Below are 21,446 nucleotides of genomic sequence, written 5' to 3'. Positions count from 1 at the left end.
CAAAATGAGATTGTCTCTACAAAAAAAAACAACAAAAAAAAAGGAAAAGAAAAGGATTAGGCTAATTAAAGACTCTTGTGATTAAGAGATAGGATTGATAGGTTGAGGACAGGTTGAGTGTGTGACTAGCAGTGAGAGGGGAAGGGAAGGTGGAGGCAACATGGGGGCTCCTAACTTGTGGACTTGAGTGACATCTTGGGGGTATGTAGCTGTTTGGAGGGGGCAGTGATGTTTGTGGACAGTTAAGCCTCTGGGACATCCTAGCAGAGATGTGCAATGGGCAATTTCATGAGTAGGTAAAACAGAGATCTGAGCTGGAGACAGACCTGGCAGTCATCAGCACACAGTGATGGTTCAAAGTTCAGGAAGCCGAAATCTTCCAGGGGGCAGGGTGGACAGAGCTCAGTGGGGTGTCTAGGTGGGCCAGGCCAGGTCCCTAAAGGGTATGTTATAGTTCTTAAGAAGGTAGTCTCACCCTTGTTTTTCTAGGAAAACCAAACAGGACATCCAGATCGTGAAGGATGGCAAATGCTGACTCCACAGGAGTACCGCAAACCATGAAGTTTTAGGTTGGAAAACAGTGGTGGGCACGGAGAAGATATGACTTGACATAAAAGATCCAGGGCTGAGCATGGTGGCTTACACCTATAATCCCCATACTTTGGGAGGCCAAAGTGGGAGGACTGGTGAGGCCAGGAGTTTGAGGCTGGCCTAGGCAACATGGTGAGACACCTCCTTTCTACTAAAATGACATGACATGGCTCGGCTTGTAGTACAGTGGTTATGGCGCCAGCCACATATACCAAGGGTGGTGGGTTTGAACCTGGCCAGGGCCAGCTAAACAATGACAACTGCAACAAAAAATTGCTGGGCATTGTGGTGGGCGCCTCTAGTCCCAGCTACTTGGGAGGCTGAGGCAAGAGAATCACTTAAGCCCAAGAGTTGGAGGTTGCTGTGAGCTGTGACACCACAGCACTCCACTGAGGGCAACATAGTGAGACTCTGTCTCAAAAAAATAAATAAATAAAATGACATGACATGAAATGAAAAATAAAATAAATAAAATAGATATAAAAGATCTAGCCCAACCCAGTAAAGTAGGTCAGTGTTTCTGGCTACTTTAGGGAGCTGGTTGTTGGGGGTGGCACAGGTGGGGGACAGATCTTACACTGTCCTCCTTAGTATCCTCCCCTGAATCTGAAGTCCAGCTCCTCTCCATCCCTCTGGTGGTCCTCAACCCCATAACATGTCCCCTCAGATGGCCCAATTATCTTCTGCCTGTTTGAAAGTCCAGCCCCTGACCCCAGGATGTTGTCTGCCCCAGCCAGCACTGTCACTCAGGCCAAGAACTCAAGTGAGAGAGGGGCAACTCACACCCTGCACAACTTTCTCCTGGGCTGTGCCAGCACTCTGAGACATGCACACACGTGCACACAAGTGATGCTGCCACAGCTGATATTCAGGCAGCGCACACAGTACCGGTGAACTGCTAGTTGTAATACTAAACTAGATTTTCAACAATTGAAAACAGGAGCTATCCTAAGCCCTTTCAATGCTCCCCGAACACACCCTGGCCACCCAGATCGTCCCCTGGAAACCCAAGTTTCCCAGTATGTAGTGTCTAGGGTTAATTCCTGGTACAGCAGGATGACTTCCAGACCCTGCTCTGCTCTTTTGGTCAACACCCATTCTGATTGGTATTAAATATTTTAACATTAGACAAAGCCCCAGGAATACACCACATGCATGCACTCACACAATGGCCCACAGGGACACACAGCATTCAGAAATCCCACCAGAGAATCTAGCATGTGGTATATGTCAAATATCTTCTTTTGCCCAAAGCCTATAGGAGGAGCCTCTTGACAATGGTGGCAGGAGAGAGGCTAGTCTGGTAGGAACAGTTTTACAGTCTCAGATTCCTGCTCTAGGGTGGGCAGAAAGGGCAGGAAATGTGTGTGGAAAATAGGTCCAAAAGAAAAGTGAGGGCAAGGAAGGCATTAATTTGCATTCCTTGGACCACTGAAATGGGAACACGAGGTAGGAACTGTTGCTAACGAACTCGCAGGTGGCAGGGACTGGGAGGTCATCTGTAGGGTCTTCTACTATTATTGATCAGCTTGTTTCCTGTGTATGAATGATGTAGGATGAAGTTTGGATGTAAGAGACAGAAAACCCAAAATGACGGTAGCAAAAACGACACAGACCTATGTAGTATGACAGCACCATGCTCCTTCCATATTGTTACTCTGCCATCCTCATCAGTTTCCACCTCAAGGTCTGAGACATTCCAGGCCACAGAAAGGAAGAAAGGGCATACCATCTGCCTCTGAAGACATTTCCCACAACATATACATACTTGGTTTATATCCCACTGGCAAAAATGTCTCTTGGCCATGATGGAACAAGGAGATTGAGACATAATTATTATTTGGTTGGTCACATTTTATGCTTAAAATTAGGAGTTCACTTTTTGCAGGAGGAAGTGGATACTGGAAACATCTAAAATCTTTGCCCTAAATAGAAAGCCCCTCTTATACCTAAGTGCTACAGCCCAGCCAAGCATCTCCTCAGTGACCCTTCCTTCCACTCATAATCTCAGGAATCACAAAGATTAAGCCTGAATAGGCTCCGTTTTAGAAGAAATACCTAATTTTCCACTTACAGATTTGGAATCTGTGGCCCCATCTCGGAGAACCATGTCAAAACTAAGCATTGGCCCTGAAAGGCCTTATCTATAGCATGTGACCCTTCTGCCTGGCCATTGCTAATTAACCCATTTTCAAATTGGAAGTAAGAAAACAGAGGCAGTTCCCCTCTGTAGTGAAGCTGCAGGATATGCGACATGGGAGCTGCTGGCAGCCCAGCTCCCTACTTTGTGGAAGCAGCAGAACTGAGGATGATGTGGACATGCAAAAAGAAGAGGTAGGGAGAATGATTCTGGGCAGTGTTTCTAAAGCCCAGCTGCCCTTGACCATCTCAGAGTTAGATGGGATAATGTGATATCCTGCCCATAAATTTTGTATTTTGCCCAATCTCTTTGGAATTGGGTTTCTAGTACTTTCAACTACAAGAGACCTGACTACCATATGAAGAAGGGCACCTCTTATGAGATAAGAGGTTATCTTTCAGTTGTGCCTTCAAGGGTAAGAAGAAATTACTGACTAATAATGTGTGGGAGAATTCTTCCAGGTCTGAGGCTGGGATCACATATCCGCATCTGTTCCCCTCATGGTAGGACTTACCATGTCACAGGAAAGCAGGCCCCATTCACTGGCAGAGATACTCCTATATCTCCTCACAGATGAGCAGATCTGTGAGGGTGAGCTCTGTGTGCCCAGGCCCCAGTTGCCACCTTGAACATTTGCCCGGTAGTCCATGCCTTAGGGCCTCTTTTCTCAACCCTTAAAAAAAAAAAAAAGTGGCTGGGCCAGGCGCAGTGGCTCACACCTGTAATCCTAGCACTCTGGGAGGCCAAGTCGGGTGGATTGCTTGAGCTCAGGAGTTCAAGATCAGACAGAGCAAAAGTAAGGCCCCATCTCTAAAACTATACAGGCATTATGGTGGGCACCTGTACTCCAGCTACTTGGGAGGCTGAGGCAAGAGAATCACTGGAGCTCAAGAGTTTGAGGTTGCTGTGAGCTATGATGCCATAGCACTCTACTGAGGGTGACAAAGTGAGACTCTGTCTCAAAAAAAAAAAAAAAGAGAGAGAAAAGGAAAGACAAAAGTGGCTGTTAACTCTGTAAATTCCAGTGCTGAGTGGTGAAGTGCAGCTATGAAAATTTCACTATTGATGCATGCATTCAACAATCATTCATTCTCCAAATATTTATTGAGGTCCCACTATATATAAAACAATGTGCTTAAAACAGTGCTGTGAACAAGCCAAAGAAGGTCCTTAACCCAAGGAACTTACAGTCTCATGTTAAAGGCAAATGCTAATCAAATCATCCCAGAAATAAACCATCACAGGCCATGATAAATTCAATGGAAGAAAAGTTATGGGAAGCTATAAGAAGATACCACAGGGAGGCTAATATGGTCTCAGACAGTAGGTAAATTTTCTCCATGAAAGAGACCTTTGAGTTAAATTCTGAAAGATGAATAGAGCTATGTATGAAAGTGGTAGGGGTGAAAGGATGGTGAAGAGCTGTCCAAGCGAGGTAGCAGCATGTGCAAAGACAGGAAAGAGTGCCGTGCATGAGAGGAAACCATGTATCTGAGGACCTGAAAGAAGACCAGAGTGCTGACAGCAGAGAGCAAATAGGAGAAAGGCTCAAACTGAGACAGGAGAAAGCATAGGGTAAGGGTCTGGCCTTTATCTTAAGAGAACGGAGAGCCATTGGAGCTTGGGACTGCCAGGATTATGATTTGTACTTCATGATCACTGAGCTGCTCTGTGGAGAATGAACTGGAGAGGGCCAAAGAGGAAGTGGAAACACTAACATGGAAGATAAACAGAGGGAGAGGAAGGAAGAGAGAATGAGAGCATGAATGTGTGCAACCCCGTTGGTTGTACAGCAGTACAATTAAGATTAAAAGCACTGGCTCTGAAATCAATTGCCCAGCTGCATGTTCTGGCTTTGCCATTCGTTTTATGACCTTGGGCAACTTACCTAAGTTCTCTCAGATTCCTTATCTCTAAATGAACATAGTACCTGTCTATCTACCTCTTGGGTTATATGAGAATTAAATGATAGATACCCTGTTTTCCCGAAAATAAGACATCCTCCGAAAATAAGACCTACTTACAGGAAAGATAAGACGTCCCCTGAAAATAAGACCTAGCGCATCTTTGGGAGCACACCTTAAAATGAGGCACTGTCTTATTTTCGGGGAAACAGGGTAGATAGACAGATAGATAGATACAGAACTATATAAGAGGGTCCAGCACACAATAACTTTTCATTAAGTGTTGGGGCCCAAGGCCACATAGCTACTATATAAAAATAGATCAACACTGAACCACTCTGACTAAAGCTGAGGATGGTATGGGCTAGGCCCCTGAGCCTTGTCCACGTCTAACTCTACCATTGCCTTGTCTAAAACCTTGCCTACCCAGTTCTAAGTTCCTGACACTTCAGTGACTCCTGCTCTGCCAAATGAGTGGCCTGTTAGGAATATGTCTCCGGAGCACTGTGCTAAAGAATGAGGTGATAGCAGCTGACAGGATTAAGGAGAGTTATAGCACACACAGCCACTCTCAACTTTATACAAATTATCTCCTCATCAATTGAAAAAACAAAACACTCTTCTGCTTGATGATGGGCACATAATAACAATGAGGGGATATAGTCCACAAAATGGACAGGAACAGACTTGAAGGAAATATAGATCTCAGAAGGATATGATTAACAGAAATGCCTTTGAAGGAGGTGCATGTCGCTCCAGAGACATTTACGGCTGACTTTACCACCTGCCTGTGTCATTCATGCTGGCTCCCATCTTTGCCCTTGCTAAGCCATGGTTTTGGCCTGGTTTCAAATACACACTCAAGACCATATTCTAACCTTCCAAAGATTTGCTTGGGAATGAGGAAATCCATGCATTGACCACAAACCCCATCCCAGGAATGGGCCCCTCTTATCTCAGGCTTGTGACTAGGTAGGGTCACTGGGAGGTGAGGACAAGGTCTATAAACAACCTAGCCAGATGTTCTGGAATTAGGTCACAATAAGGGATACTTGGACTATTTGTGTGGCACATACTTGTTCCAAGCCATTCCCAACCTTCCTGAATAGATGCAAACTCCTGGTGATAATGGTTTTACATCTATGGAACTACAGGATCCTAAAGGCAAAAAACAAAAGCCCTCACCTATCTGAAGACTATGGTGGACTATAAACCCAGAACTGGCTCTGGACAAACTGAGAACTCTTACCGACCCACATAAAGCTCCCCAAGGTCAAGCAGAGGAGGCCCTGTTCAGAAAAGATAGGCTGCCAGTCAGCACAGTCACACATAGAACAAGAAAACAGACAGGAGCTCTACTTGAGATCAAAAAGACAATACTTTTTCATTGAGAACCGGCATAGGAGTAGGAAAATTAGCAATTGGCCAATTGCCCCTGGCAGCCCTGGAAAAATCAGGAAACCTCTGTTTCAGAGAGCGCAGAGCTGATGGTGCTGTTCTTCAGGGCAGTGTAACCTTTCCTTGCTGCACCTCACTTAGCCAAGGCCAAGTTTGTAGACTGCAGCTGCTCGGTCTCCTGGCAGATGTTCTGTTCCACTGTGTCACATTCAGCTAGGAATGCCTAAAAGATAGACATGGGGCAGTGAGGGCCCATCTAGGACTAGCCAACTACTGCCCACACAAGGCTCTTTGCTGAGCCATTTGGGGAAACCTGCAGGTGAGACTCAAAACAGGCTGTGTATAGATAAAGACGGGCACCTGGCCTGGGCTTCAAGACAAGGGGAGGAAAAGAGAGGAAGCATAGGACCAGGGTTTCTGACCATACTTTAGGCCAACCACCTCCCAAAAGGTGGTAAAGGCAGGAAGGAAGCCTTGTCTCAAGGTTACAATGTTACAGCACTGCAACAGCACAGTTGCAGGGAGCACTGTACACATGTACGTTGCCTTCTGGAATTGTGTAATATATCAGCCCCATATGTTCTCCACTGAGTTTCCTCCCTAAATAGTTTAAATCTAAATATAACTACAGGGAAATGAAGGGAACTCTTCTCTGATGTTCTAGGTTCATGCCAATAAACAAACAGGGGCTGGGCACAGTGGCTCACGCCTGTAATCCTAGCACTTTGGGAGGCCAAGGCAGGGGGATTGCCCTGAGCTCACAAGTTCGAGACCAGCCTGAGCAAGTGTGAGACCCTGTCTCTAAAAATAGCTGGGCGTTGTGGTGGGCGCCTGTAGTCCCAGCTACTTGGGAGGCTGAGGCAAAAGAACCGCTTGAGCCTAAGAGTTGGAGGTTGGTGTAAACTAAGACACCATGGCACTCTACAGAGGGAGACAAAGTGAGACTGTCTCAAAACAAACAGGAATCAAAAAAAAAGCCCAACCACATAGACTACAAACACATACACCACCACATTAACACATTATACTTTGTCGTGTGTTATTAGGTAACTCACCTGAATCTTTTTCACTAAACCCTTCCTTTTCACTCTACTCTCTTTGAAATTTTCTGGCAGGATCTATGGAAGAATAAGTTGACACATAAACTTACAATCCTCAGTGAACATGACTTGAAGATACATCAAAAACACCTACAGTACATCAAGCAAGTCACAGGTCTGTGTACTTTTAGGAATCCTTTCCTTAGGTCTGTATCTCAGATGGCACTTTCCATAGCTCTTATCCCTATAAAAGTACCTTTGTTCCCATGTCTGGGCCATAGATACTGATCCAAAAATGGATTTTGTTCTTTCACTGTTTCCTATGTATGGATACTATACTTTGGCAAAATTGTGTGCTCCCAGCACCAGGAAAAATACCTTCTGCTGCTGCTTCTTCTTTTAATTTTTTTATTTTATGTATTTATTTATTTATTTATTTATTTATTTTTGTAATAAAATACAAATAAATAAATAAATAAATCGCCCTCAGTACAGTGCCATGGTGTCACACAGCTCACAGCAACCTCCAACTCCTGGGCTTAGGCGATTCTTTTGCCTCAGCCTCCTGAGCCTTCTGCTTCTTCTTTACAAACCCTGCCCCCCACCCTCCCAATAGAATCACCATTAGGACAGAGCAGTTCACCCTCAAGAAGGAAGTATCAGGCTAGAGATATTATTGTCAACTCTGTAAAGGAGAACTGATGTCGATGTACTTTTTAAGCACATCTTATGGTACTTTTCAATAGTACCATAAGATCTGGGTCTGGCTGAATTCTGCATAGTTAATGAGCTCAGTAGGATTATCAGTCACCCAATATCAAGGAATATGTTTCTCTGACTATGAGATCATAGACTACTTAGGTTCCAGCTTCATGATGATTACACGTTATTTAGCATACATAAATACAGATTTGTCATCTGCTGGTCCCTGCCAGTCCTGTGATGGTAGCCTGTGAGTGCCTAGAAATCAAGACCCATTTTTATCAATCTGTGTATTCACCTACAACCTAGCACAGAGTCTGGCACACGGTAGATGCCTAGAATTCTCAGGTGATGGGTTTGCTCAGGCAATAGGAGTGCATTACTGAAAGAGTGAAATTGACTGAAATACAAAGAAAACTAGTTCTTCTCAGCTAAATATTTACTTACTAGTGTGTCGATCTCCTCCAAGATCTTCATAAACTGCTCAATGGTGCCTTTTACTTTCCTATCAAGTTTGCAGAGAGCTTCAGCTTGCAAATCCTTGGCCAAAAAACCCTGTGAAAGAATAATGCGTTATTGCAAGGGTCCCATCCCTTGAGGCTGATGGAAATACTCCATGCCACAGTACTGGTGAAATAACCATACCCTGAGTCCACCATAGACCTGAAAAGCCAGAGCACATCTCAGACAAACAACTTCAACTCTTAGAAAACCCAGAAAGGCTGACCTTAGACCATTCCAAGCATCTGACCAGGCTGCAGGCTGCTCTATTTCATATGGCCTACTAGGGTTGAAAACGTCTCCTAAGGCTTGGATCCAGGGAGGCCCCCTGTCACAAGTATATATCTGCACACAAGAGGCAGACATTAAGAGCACAGGCTCTAGAGTCATATAGGCCTGAGCCTGAATCCTGACTGCCACTTACTAGCTTGTCATCTTGAGTAAGTTACTTACTTACTTAGCCTATGTCTCAGTGTCCTTATTTTTAAAATGAAGATTTTTGAGTGCCTGTAGTCCCAGTTACTTGGGAGGCTGAAGCAAAAGGATTGCTTAAGTCCAAGAGTTTGAGGTTGCTGTGAGCTATGACACCACGACACTCTACCCAAGGTGACAGAGTGAGACTCTGTCTCAAAAATAAATAAATAAATAGGATGGTGCCCAAAGCTCAGTGAGTAGGGCATTGGCCACATATATCAAGGCTAGCGGGTTTGAGCCTCGCCTGGGCCTGCTAAACAATGACAACTGCAGTCAAAATATGGCCAGGCATTGGCAGTACCTGTGGCTCAGAGGAGTGGGGCCCCGGCCCCATATGCTGGAGGTGGCAGGTTCAAACCCGGCCCTGGCCAAAAAAAAAAAAAAAAAAAGGCCAGGCATTGTGGTGGGTGCCTGTAGTCCCAGCTACTTTGGAGGCTGAGGCAAGATAATAGCTTAAGCCCAAGAGTTGGAGGTTGCTGTGAGCTGTGATGCCACTGCACTCTAAGGAGAACAACATAGTGAGCCTCTGCCTCAAAAATAAATAAATAAAAATAATAAATAAAATTAAGATTATGAAACCCATACCCCATGAGGTTATTGTGAAGATAAAAAGGAATTTATGTAGATGCTTAACATAATTTGTGGCATAGACCAGTGCTAACAAATGGTAGTAGCCTTTATCTGTAGTAAGTTGTCTTACGGTTTACTTACATTGCTTAGTCTGATGACCAATTAGCTGGTGACATGAGTTGGACAACAGGGATCTCTGAGAATGTTTACGAAATGTGGATCTACTATAACAAAATATTCTTTGCCTTGCCAAACACACTACACCAGTTATCAAAGCCAAGGGTTAAAGATACAGATGCAACATGTAGCAAGAGCTTTAAACATCACCCAGAAATCCCAACTCAAAGAATTTATTCTAACCAAAAATAACAGAAATGATTCGAAAAGACTTATGTCCCAGGATATTCAAAGAAGCATGACATATAATGGTAAAAATAAAATTAAATGATGAACAATAGAGACTCGATTAGGTAAACCGTGATATATTCATATACGATAAAATATTATAAAAGCTTTGAAAAGTATGATCTTCTTTTCCTGGAAACAAGAGTCTCACTCTATTGCCCAGACTAGAGTGCTGTGGTGTCAGCCTAGCTCACAGCAACCTCAAACTCAAGCAATCCTCTTGCCTCAACCTCCAGCATAGCTGGGACTACAGGATGACTGCTATAAAACTCAACTAATTTTTCTTTTAGTATTATTATTATTTTGTTTTTTTTAGAGACAGTGTCTTACTCTGTCGCCCTTGTTAGAGTGCCGTGGTGTCATAGCTCATGGCAACCTCCAGCTCTTGGGCTTAGGCGATTCTCTTGCCTTAGCCTCTCAAGTACCTGGGACTACAGACACTTTGTTGCAGTTTGGCCGGGGCTGGGTTCGAACCCACCACCCTCAGTATATGGGGCTGGCGCCCTACTCACTGAGCCAAAGGTAGCAACCAACAACTAATTTTTCTATTTTTTTTTTAAGTAGAGACAGGGTCTTGCTCTTGCTCAGGCTGCTCCTGAATATCTAAGCTCAAGGGATCCTCCTGCCTCAGCCTCCCAGAGTTTTAGGATTACAGGTGTGAGCCACCGTACCCAGCCATGATCATTTTTAATGTCATAGGAAAATGTTACAATTTTTTTTATCTAATAAGAGAACAACTTAGAAACTGTGCTAACATTGTGTCAAATTTTTTTAAGATTAAAAATATATTTCAGGCTACAGTAGTGGTTATCTTTGAGTCAGGGCCTTATAGGTAATTTTTATTTACCATTTTAGTGCCTATATATGTATTTACAATGTTTGTACAATCAGCATGTATTAATTTTGTAATTAAAACACAAATACATACCATTAATACTATAAAATGTATTTATAATATTTTATAATACATTTAAAAGAGGAAAAGAAAAAAGTGGTCTTGGGCTGTTCCTAATCTTTACTGGGCTTCTATACCCCATCTCTAATATAAGGAATTTAATTTCTTTGTTTTTTTTGAGACAGAGCCTTAAGCTGTTGCCCTGGGTAGAGTGTTGTGGCATCACAGCTCACAGCAACCTCCAACTCCTGGGCTCCTGCCTCCGCCTCCCAAGTAGTTGGGACTACAGCGCCTGCCACAATGCCCAGCTATTTTTTGGTTGTAGCCATCATTGTTGTTTGACAGGCCCAGGCTGGATTCGAACCCGCCAGCTCAGGTGTATGTGGCTGGCGCCTTAGCCGCTTGAGCCACAAGCGCCGAGCTAGGAATTTAACTTTTATTTGAGACAGTTTAACTTTGTCACCCTTGATAGAGTGTCGTGGCGTCATAGCTCACAGCAAACTCAAACTCTTGTGCTCAAGTGATCTTCTTGCCTCAACCTCCTGAGTAGCTGGGATTACAGGCACTAGCCACAACTCCCAGCTATTTTTAGAGACAGGGGTCTCACTCTTTAGAGACTCTGGTCTCGAACTTCAGAGCTCAAGCACTCCACCAGCCTTGGCCTCCCAAGAATGCCAGGATTATTGAGCCACCACGGCCAGCCTTAATATAGGGAATTTAATATTAGGTTGGTGCAAAAGTGATTGTGGGTTTGGACAATAAGTTTTAAGTCATTATAACTAGGCTCAAACACATTTTTATTAACTAATATAGGAACTACTACAATCAACACATTGTTGCCAATGAGAAATAAATTTGTTCCTCCCTGTCACATAAAAAATCTGTGCTTCAGGATTCAACTCTTGGAAAGCATCTTCTGCATCCTGCTGGTTGTGGAAGCATTTTCCCTACAAAAAGTTCTCAGAGATGCCTGAAGTGGTAGTCAGTTGGCCACAGGTTAGGTGAATATGGTGGAAGAGGCAAAAGTTTGTAGCCCAATTCATTCAACTTTTGAAGCACTGGTTGTGCAACATGCCGTCAGGTGATGTCAGGCAGAAGAATTAGGCCCTTTCTGTTGACCAATGCTGGCTGCGGGTGTTGCAGTTTTCAGTGCATCTCATAGATTTGATGAGCACACTTCTCAGACATAACGGTTTTACCAGGATTCAGAAAGCTGAAGTGGATCAGACCTGCAGCAGACCACCAAACAATGACCATGACCTTTTCTTTGGTACATGTTTTGCCTTGGGAAGTGCTCTGGAGGTTCCCGTCAGTCCAGCTACTGAGCTAGTTCTTGCTGGTTGTCACATGAAATCCATTTTTTGTCACATGGCACAATCTGACCAAGAAATGGTTCGTTGTTGGTGCATAGAATAAGAGAAAAGACAACACTTGAAAATGGGTCAGCTGATTCTCGGTCAGCTCATGAGGCACCCACTTACTGAGCTTTTTCAGTTTTCCAATTTGGTTCCAATGCCTAACAGTCGAAGAATGGTTGACGTTGAGTTCTTTGGCAACTTCTCATATAGTTGCCAAAAGATCAGCCTCAGGCTCAGCGCCTGTTGCTCAGTGAGTAGGGTGCCAGCCACATAAACTGAAGCTGGCAGTTCGAGTCCGGCTGGGCCTGCTAAACAATGACATCTGCAACCAAAAAATAGCTGGATGTTGTGGTGGGTGCCTGTAGTCCTAGCTACTTGGGAGCTGAGGCAAGAGATTTGCTTAAGTCCACAAGTTTGAGGTTGCTATGCGCTGTGACGCAACAGCACTCTACTGAGGGTGACATAGTAAGACTCTGTCTCAAAACAAACAAAACACACAAACAAAAAATGGAGGCTAAGGCAGCGGGATGGCCACTGCTTGAGTCTGAAGTTGCAGTGAGCTATGATGCTATTATACTCTGCTCAGGGCATAGGGTGGGACTCTGTCTCAGCAACAACAGCAAAAAAAAATCAACCTCAGTGATTGCTCTCAAGGAGTTGTTGCCAACTTCCCATGGTTGGCCACTATGCTCCTCATCTTCAAGACTCCCATCTCCTTTGCAAAACTTCTTGAACCACCTAATGCACTGTACGTTCGTTAGCAATTCCCAGGCCAAATGCTTGTTAATGTTGTGAGTTGTCTCTGTTGCTTTATGACCCATTTTGAACTTGAATAGAAAATCACTCGAATGTGCTTTTTGTCTAACATCATTTCCATAGTCCAAAATAAATATAAAATAAACAGCAAGTATTAAGTCATTAGCAAAACAAATAAAGTGAGAAGTGTGCATTAAAATGTAGAACATAATCACATTTATTTAAGAATGTATTCCAGCACCAAATGGCAAATTTCTGTTTTTTTGTTGAGACAGAGTCCCACCCCATGCCCCTGAGCAGAGTGCAGTGGGTGTGGTAGCTCACCGCAACCTCAGACTTGGGCTCGTAGGCACCCCACTGCCTCAGCCTCCGGAAGCTGCTGGGATTACGGGCGCTTGCAGCAGTGGCTGGCTGGGTTTTTCCATTTTTTTCATAAATCGGGGGTCTCATTGTCACTCAGATGAGTCTCAAACTCCTGAGCTCAAGCAATTCTCCCTCCTCACCCTCCCACGGTGCTGGGATTACAGGCGTGAGCCACTGTGCCCAGCCAAATGGCAAATTTCAACAACACAAAAACTGCAATTACTTTTGAATCAACCTGATACAATGATCACCCATATACAGCATCCCTCCAACAACATCATGTTAAACTTGGACCTTCTATGAAGGAACAAAATATTCTTTGTCTTGCCAAACATACTACAATATGGACCAGGGGACACTACCTGTTTTTTATTTATTTATTTATTTATTTATTTATTTATTTTATTAAATCATAGCTATGTACATTAGTATGATCATGGGACACCATACACTTGGTTCATAGACCGTTTGACACATTTTCATCACACTAGTTAACATAGCCTTCCTGGCATTTTCTTAGTTATTTTGCAAGAACTTTACATTCCACATTTACTAAGATTCACATATACCTTTGTAAGATGCACCACAGGTGTAATCCCATCAATCCCCCTTCCCCCACCTACCTCCCCCCTCCCTCCCCTCCCTTTCCCCCTTCCCCCTATTCTTAGGTTGTAACTGGGTTATAGCTTTCATGTGAAGGTCCTAAATTAGTTTCATAGTAAGGGTGAGTACATTGGGTACTTTTTCTTTGACACTACCTGTTTTATTTCAGACAATAAATGATCCTAGCATGGAAGGTGCTCTCCTGTGAGCACAAATGGATGCTGGCTGGGCTCTGACAGTAACAACCCTAACAACAGTTAAAAAGCACTCAGTATGTATCAGGCTCAACCTACGTTATTTAATCCTCACAACAACCCTAAGAGGGAAATATTACCATTTTTTCCTTTTAACAGTATGAGAAACTTGAAAGATAAACTTACCCACAGTAAGAGAAAGGGTGGAGCCAAGATCTGAATCCTGGGAGTCTGACTGCAAAGCCTGACCTTGTAACCCATGTTATACCCATAAAGTTCCTACAAAAGGCAGAAAGTCAAAGTCCATGACGAGATTACCTGCTGGATTCCAGTAAGTGTTTTATTCAACTCTCCCACTTGGTCAGCTATCTTTTCCACAGACTTCTCCAAATCTTTCAATTTCTTTAGTTCAACTTCTTCCTCTGAACTTTTCTAAAATGGTTAAGAATAAAATAAAGTCAATAATTACCAAGAATAGTAGCCTTAGTCAGGAAAAAAATCTGACCAAAATTGGGCTAAATCACTCACCAACAAAGAATGGTCTGCTGCATTTTGGAAAGCAAGTCAAAGGGTTATACATTAAGGTTTTCTATTTACGAAGACTCCAGAGGAGAGAGAAGGTATTAGGTAAACATTCTGGTAAGGACCCTGATATAGCGTGGGTTGAGAGAATGGAGCCAATTCAAGTGTTAGATTTAGCCTCAGCCCTAGACTGATGAACAGCCAGGCTGAAGCCTAAGGAGTAAATATAGTGAATACCTGTGAGGAATCCAGAATGGCAAGACAGGAAGAATTCTATTCCTTTAAATGGAATTCCTAAATGTCAGCCTCCAGCTGAGCTCTCCTATTTAATATGATGATAATGAGGACAATGTTGAATACTTTTTTTTTTTTTGTAGTTTTTTTCAGCCGGGGCTGGGTTTGAACCCACTGCCTCCGGTATATGGGGCCGGCGCCCTACTCCTTTGAGCCATAGGTGCTGCCCAATGATGAATACTTTTTTTTTTGAGGCAGAGCCTCAAGCTGTCACCCTGGGTAGAGTACCGTGGCATCACAGCTCACGGCAACCTCAAACTCCTGAGCTCAAGTGATTCTCCTGCCTCTGTCTCCCAAGTAGCTGGGACTATAGGTGTCCAACACAACGCCCAGCTATCCTTTTTTTTTTTGGTTGCAGCCATCATTGTTGTTTGATGGGCCCAGGCTGGATTTGAACCCGCCAGCTCAGGTGTATGTGGCTGGCGCCTTAGCCACTTGAGCCACAGGCGCCGAGCCATGATGAATACTTTAAATGAACACTCCCAATATGTCAGGCACTATCCTAAACACATTACCTGTATTTTCTTTTAAGTCTTTTCACAATCTTATGAGGAAGATACTATTTTGCATACAGATGATGAAGCTGAGGCTTAATGTAGTAAAGTAACCTAAGATCACACAGCCCAAAAGAGGTGGAGCAGAATTCAGTTCAGACTTGGCTCCACACACCCAGGTCAGTTCCTACTAAAGATCACATGGCTTCTTCAACTCAACCCTTGGGATCTGTCTGCTGCCCATCACCATTCTCCCTGACACATAAGCAAGAAATTTAGAATATTTTCCCTTCTCTCACCTAAACAATTGGTAGCCAGGTCCAGCAGCTTCCTGCTTTGTTATATCATCCTTTATTGTTCATTCCTCTTTGTGGCCAAATCCTTAGTCCAAGTCTCCTGGTAGTTCCAAGTCTGGATTCAACTTCTTTGCCTCCACTTTGCTAATACCTGCCCTCTTTACTCAGCCTCTTCACTGGACATATAGGAACTTCATATGCTCAACAATTCCACTGTGTCACAATGCAAGGCTGGCCACAGCCCTCTCTCATCACCCAAGGGGCTGCTGTCACCCACGGACTCTTTTTCTCCCCCAATCAGTTCTTTAGTCTGAAACTGTCCTTCCAGTCAAAGAGGGTTTTCCCCCTGTGGAAGATTTTAGTTAAAAGGGTGATTAAAGGAAGAGAGGCTCCTGAAACTGTACAGAGTATTGCTTTTAATATATATACAGGTTTATTTCAACAAAAAGCTATTAATCTGGGTGGCGCCTGTGGCTCAGTGAGTAGGGCGCCGGCCCCATATGCCGAGGGTGGTGGGTTCAAACCCAGCCCCGGCCAAACTACAACAAAAAATAGCTGGGCGTTGTGGCGGGCGCCTGTAGTCCCAGCTGCTTGGGAGGCTGAGGCAAGAGAATCGCGTAAGCCCAAGAGTTAGAGGTTGCTGTGAGCCGTGTGACGCCACGGCACTCTACCTGAGGGCAGTATAGTGAGACTCTGTCTCTACAAAAAAAAAAAAAGCTATTAATCTTGCAAATTCCACCCCAAGTGGATAAAGCCTGATCCAAACACCATTTTTTTTTGTAGAGACAGAGTCTCACTGTACTGCCCTCGGATAGAGTGCCGTGGCATCACACGGCTAACAGCAACCTCTAACTCTTGGGCTTACGCGATTCTCTTGCCTCAGCCTCCCGAGCAGCTGGGACTACGGCGCCCGCCACAACGCCCGGCTATTTTTTTGTTGCAGTTTGGCCGGGGCTGGGTTTGAACCCACCACCCTCAGCATATGGGGCCGGCGCCGCCCACCAAATACCATTTTAATAACTAGACTGAGATTCTGCCACCAAGTCAAAAGCTACCTTGTTGAGGCAGCAATCATTCCTAATTCCTGAAGGGAAAGCCTAACCAACAAGTGGGTTAATTCCACCAAACAAAGTCTTTTTGTTTGTTTGTTTGCAGTTTTGGCCAGGGCTGGGCTTGAACCCGCCACCCCAGAATATGGGGTCTGCACCCTACTCCTTGAGCCACAGGCGCGTCCCTACAAAGACTGTTTCTTGAGGGCAGAGCCTGTGGCTCAGTGAGTAGGGCTCTGGCCCCATGTGGCAGGTTCGAACCAGGCCCCAGCCAAACTGCAATTAAAAAAAATAGCCAGGCTTTGTGGTGAGCACCAAACAGTTGTCCCAGCAACTCAGAAGTCTGAGGCAAGAGAATCACCTAAGCCCAAGAGCTGGAGGTTGCTGTGAGCTGTGACACCATGGCATTCTACTGAGGCCAACAAAGTAAGACTCTGTCTCTAAAAAAAACAAAACAAAAAGACTATTTGTTCTTTTTTTTTTTTTTTTTGGCCGGGGCTGGGTTTGAACCCGCCACCTTCGGCATATGGGACCAGCGCTCTACCCCTTTGAGCCACAGGCGCCGCCCAAAAAGACTATTTGTTGAGAGAAGTGTTTCACCAATCTGGGTCTCAGATCTGGGTCTCAAATTTTGTCTTCAAAACAGAAACATGCATAAAAGGCCTAAGTCATTTGATTCTAAAAATTTCTGGTGAAAAAAGCAATTTACCTTTTTTCCAATTAACATAACCTGGCAACCATTTTGCATTCCAAGTGCTGACAATGGTGTCTCCATTTCCTTCAGAGATTTTCCTGAAAACAAAGGCATGCCAAGATGAAACAGTTGTGTAATACTGAAAATCAACTTCAGCAAGGACACAGGAAACAGACAACTGTATTCACTAATGAGTAACCCACTCATTTTACCTCTATGTATTTATCCTAAACAAATAACTTCACAATAACTATTATACGATAATATTCAGTGCAACCCTATTCATAATAATGAGAAACTACAAAGAGCCAAATATTCAGGAATAGGGGACTGATTATACATCCACACAACAGAAGACTTTGTAGGCATTAAAGCTTATTTTTTCAGGAAACTTCAATATCACGGTGAATTTTAATGACCCCGTGTTATTATGAGGAGCTTTATCCAGGGGAATATTTTCTTTTTTCTGCTTCCTTCTATTTCAAAACATGAATTTCTACTGCCTTTATAATTCAGAAATAAAATGTTTTTTTAAAGACAAGAAGTTACACTATGAAATATAAAGAAAAATGCTTCCTATTACTAAATTCTTTATAATGACTAACACCCAGTCCGATAAATCTGCCCTTATCAGAAACCACAATATTGAGTTTTCAATGGCAGTGTAAAGATAGAAGACAAGGGTAGAGGAGTGGGTCCTGATAGAAATCAGCATCATCTGCTGGGCCTGCCACCTCCAGGGCCCAGGTAAGTTTGTTTAAAAACCTTCTTTGGAAAAAAAAAAAAAAAAAACCTTCTTTGGAGCCAGGCATGGTGGCTCATGCCTATAACCCCTGCATTTTGGAAGGCTGAGGTGGGAAGCTTGCTTGAGGCCAGGACAAAACCTTTTCATGGGCCTCATAGTGAGATCCTATCTCTACAAAAAAAAAAATAAAAAAAGATAAAAAAATAGAAAATAAAAAGCCCTTGAGTCTGTACAATGCCAAGCACTGGAAACAAAGAAGTTGTTTCATGGAATTTGTTATTCTAACAGAAAAACCAAATGTTAAACAACTAAGAAATTATTTAATAGCAATTTCAATAGAAGTAGTGAGGATACCATGTGAACATATAATGGGGAGAAGATCTAACCTAACCAAGGAAGACTGCCCATGTACTTCACCAAAAATGGTGAGATTTCTGCCATCCTCATGTGACTTCAAATCTCTCTAGATCAGGCGTCCTCAAACTTTTTAAACAGAGGGCCAATTTGCTGTCCCTCAGACCGTTGGAGGGCCGGACTATGGTTTAAAAAAAAACTATAAACAAAACCATGCACACTGCACATATCTTATTTTGAAGTAAAAAACAAAACGGGAACAAATACAATTCACACCACTTCATGTGGCCCGCGGGCCACAGTTTGTGGACACCTGCTCTAGATATTTCAAAGTGTCCTGCACACAGCAGTTCCTCAATAAATATTAGTTGAAGACATGAATTATCAAGTATGAAAGACTGTCCCAGTTTGAAAACTAAAAGTTACCATTAGGAAAAGCTAAGTAGTTTCATATTTTTCCTTTAGCCATAAGGGTTCAAAGCTGGAAGAGAAATACCTACCTTTAAATATGAGTTTCTGAAAAGGCAGTGGAACCCCTATGGCCTCTTCAACAATCTGGGCCAGGTCTTGGACAATGGGTTCACTGCTGCCCTGCTGTGGGATAACATGAAGGCTGTGCTTCTCATTGCCTGGAGAGAAAGAAAAGCATTTGATAAAGGTGAGTCTTTCGCATAAACCAATACAGGCTGACTCTTCATTACACTTATTGATATTTACCCATTTGAGACCTAACATGTCATCCACTCCAAAAAGCCTGCTCTCATCTGCCCTGGTTTCCTCTGGTGACCTGCTCAAGGATTTGATTCCTCTGTTATAATAATTAACAATATTAATGATATCAGCTAACATTTTTAGTACTTGTCATGCATAAGTGGCTATACTAAGCTCATTTCATGCAATATCTTTTTTTTTTTTTTGTGGAGACAAGAGTCTCACTTTATGGCCCTGGGTAAAGTGCCGTGGCATCACACAGCTCACAGCAACCTCCAACTCCTGGGCTTAAGTGATTCTCTTGCCTCAGTCTCCCGAGTAGCTGGGACTACAGGCGCCTGCCACAATGCCCGGCTATTTTTTTTTTTTGGTTGCAATTCAGCCGGGGCTGGGTTTGAACCCGCCACCCTCGGTATATGGGGCCGGCGCCTTACCAACTGAGCCACAGGCGCCACCTTCATGCAATATCTTATTTAATCCTCAGAAGAACCCTATGAAGTAGATAGTACCTGTTATTTCCTATTTCACAGACAAGCAAATTGTTAAGTCCAGTTAAGTCCTACCTATAAAAGCCCGCGAGCACCAGCCAACCCTTAATAAATCATTCATTTCGTCTACAAAAAAAAAAAAAAAAAAAGCCCTACTGGTAGAGTCAGAACTTGGTCTCAGATTTAGCTGATTACAAAGCCCATACTATTTTTTTTTTTTGGCGTTTTTGGCCTGGGCTGGGTCCTGCTATCTCCAGTATATGAGGCTGGTGCCCTACTCCTTTGAGCCATACACTGCCCCAAAGCCCATACTTTTCATCACAAGTCATCTGTCTCCGGTACCTTTGTACCCTGAGTGCTTTGTACTGGTGTTGTCTTCTTTACTGTAACAGGCTAGGGACTGTTTTTTTTTTCCCAGTCCTTCTCATTGGGCACACTTACAGTACACCCATAGCTGGTGCTCAGTAAATAAACAAATGAATACAAACACCAGAGAATATTCTTTTGAAGCAGAGATGCCGATTTTTTTCCAGGGACATGGAAAATAAGGAGGTAGCCTGTGTTCAGTGCATTACACCAAGCTTTGAGTTCCCCTAACAGCCCCATGAGGTGGGTGGGGACCGGAGTTATCAACTCCACTTCACGGAGAAAATACCAATGCCTAGAAACGAGATATTCATTCCAAGATCACTCAAAACTGCAGGATCCAGAATCCGGATCTCCAGATTCCAACATCCTCTAGTCTCCCCTATTTGGTTCTGAGACAACCTTATAGTCTCAGATCACCAGTGTACCGACATAGTTTAATTCTGTGTCAACTTCTACAACAGGCAGACCCAAAGGGTACCCATAATGTAATGCTTGGACCCAGAGTCCAAACAGCCGACAGGAGGCGTTCGACCCCCAGAAAACATCCTTCAAGCACGAGTTATCACGAAAGTCGTACACAACCTGGCTAAATATAAGCCTGACAAAAAGACCCACAGTAACTGCGCGGGCACATAAACACATCCAACTAGGCTCACGACGTGAAGCACGGACACGTTCGAACACCCAGTATCAAATAGCGAAAGACAAAATACACTGGCCACGTGGAAAGGAGTGCAGACACAAGCCCGAGACAGCTGGCCCCTCGGACACAGCCAAGAACCCACACTTCGGACGCCAGGACAAACACAAGGACACATGCTTCCGGAGGACACGTGGGCAAAACCACAAACCCTGTCGGATCCTCGGGCCCGACACCAGGGCCCACCCGGCCGCCCAGAACTCACTGTGCGTGATGGTCAAGGTGAGCCCGGCTGCCGCCATTTCCTCCCCGGTCACCTCCTTGCTCTGGGGCAGCTCCTCGCCCAGGGGCACCTCCTCGCTCAGGGACTCCTCCTCGGTCAGGGGCACCTCTTCGTTCCGAGACATCTCGCCCAGGGGCACCTCGTCGCTCCGGGCCGCCTCCTTGCTCTGGGCCACCTCCTTGCTCTGGGCCACCTCCTCGCTCCGGACCAAGCGAGGCCGTACTTTCTTCTTCACCCGCGGCCTGAGAGCGCCGGCGGCGGCGCCCTTGGTGGGTCGGTCATATCCGCTGGCTGCACTCCGGACTGATGTACGCTGAGAGGCAGGAGGGCCGCGCTCGGCTGGGGGCTCCGACTGGCGCGGCTCCCGGCCTTGCCGAGGGACGCGCCGCCGGGAGCCCAGCCGCTCCCGGTTGCCTCTCGGTCTCCGCGCGCCGCCGTGCTCCGCCAGGCCCGCGCTTGTTGACAGCCCAGCGATGGTAGCTGAGCCCGGCAGCTCCCAACCCCGCCCAGCGTCTTCCTGGCCCCTCCCCGGCCTCCCGGCCACGCCCCTCAGATCCGGCCCCCCCCTCTAGTCCCGCCCCATTCTGCCAATGCCGCCATCAGCCCCACCCAC

General features: G+C 44.6%; 1 protein-coding gene across 3 annotated transcripts in view; it reads right to left on the bottom strand.

The window, feature by feature from the left end:
• BAG1 (BAG cochaperone 1) overlaps positions 1–21,349 on the bottom strand; it is a 44,244-nt gene extending 22,895 nt beyond the window's left edge. Inside the window, exons 1-6 of one of the 3 annotated variants that reach the window (XM_053570716.1) lie at positions 20,816–21,349; positions 18,843–18,971; positions 17,259–17,341; positions 14,213–14,326; positions 8,223–8,330; positions 7,089–7,151 (exon numbers count right to left, since the gene is read on the bottom strand). In XM_053570716.1, coding sequence (XP_053426691.1) covers positions 7,089–7,151; positions 8,223–8,330; positions 14,213–14,326; positions 17,259–17,341; positions 18,843–18,971; positions 20,816–20,957 — 639 coding nt within the window. In that variant the 5' untranslated portion in view covers positions 20,958–21,349. Of the gene's footprint in view, positions 1–5,972; positions 6,257–7,088; positions 7,152–8,222; positions 8,331–14,212; positions 14,327–17,258; positions 17,342–18,842; positions 18,972–20,815 lie in introns of those variants that run through there. The other 2 variants (XM_053570708.1, XM_053570712.1) reach the window with 2 other exon arrangements.
• Between the last annotated feature and the right edge of the window lie 97 nt (positions 21,350–21,446).

The sequence above is a fragment of the Nycticebus coucang genome, chromosome 2, assembly GCF_027406575.1.
Source record: "Nycticebus coucang isolate mNycCou1 chromosome 2, mNycCou1.pri, whole genome shotgun sequence".
Classification (NCBI taxonomy): domain Eukaryota; kingdom Metazoa; phylum Chordata; class Mammalia; order Primates; family Lorisidae; genus Nycticebus; species Nycticebus coucang.
This window is presented reverse-complemented; position numbering and strand designations above follow the sequence as displayed.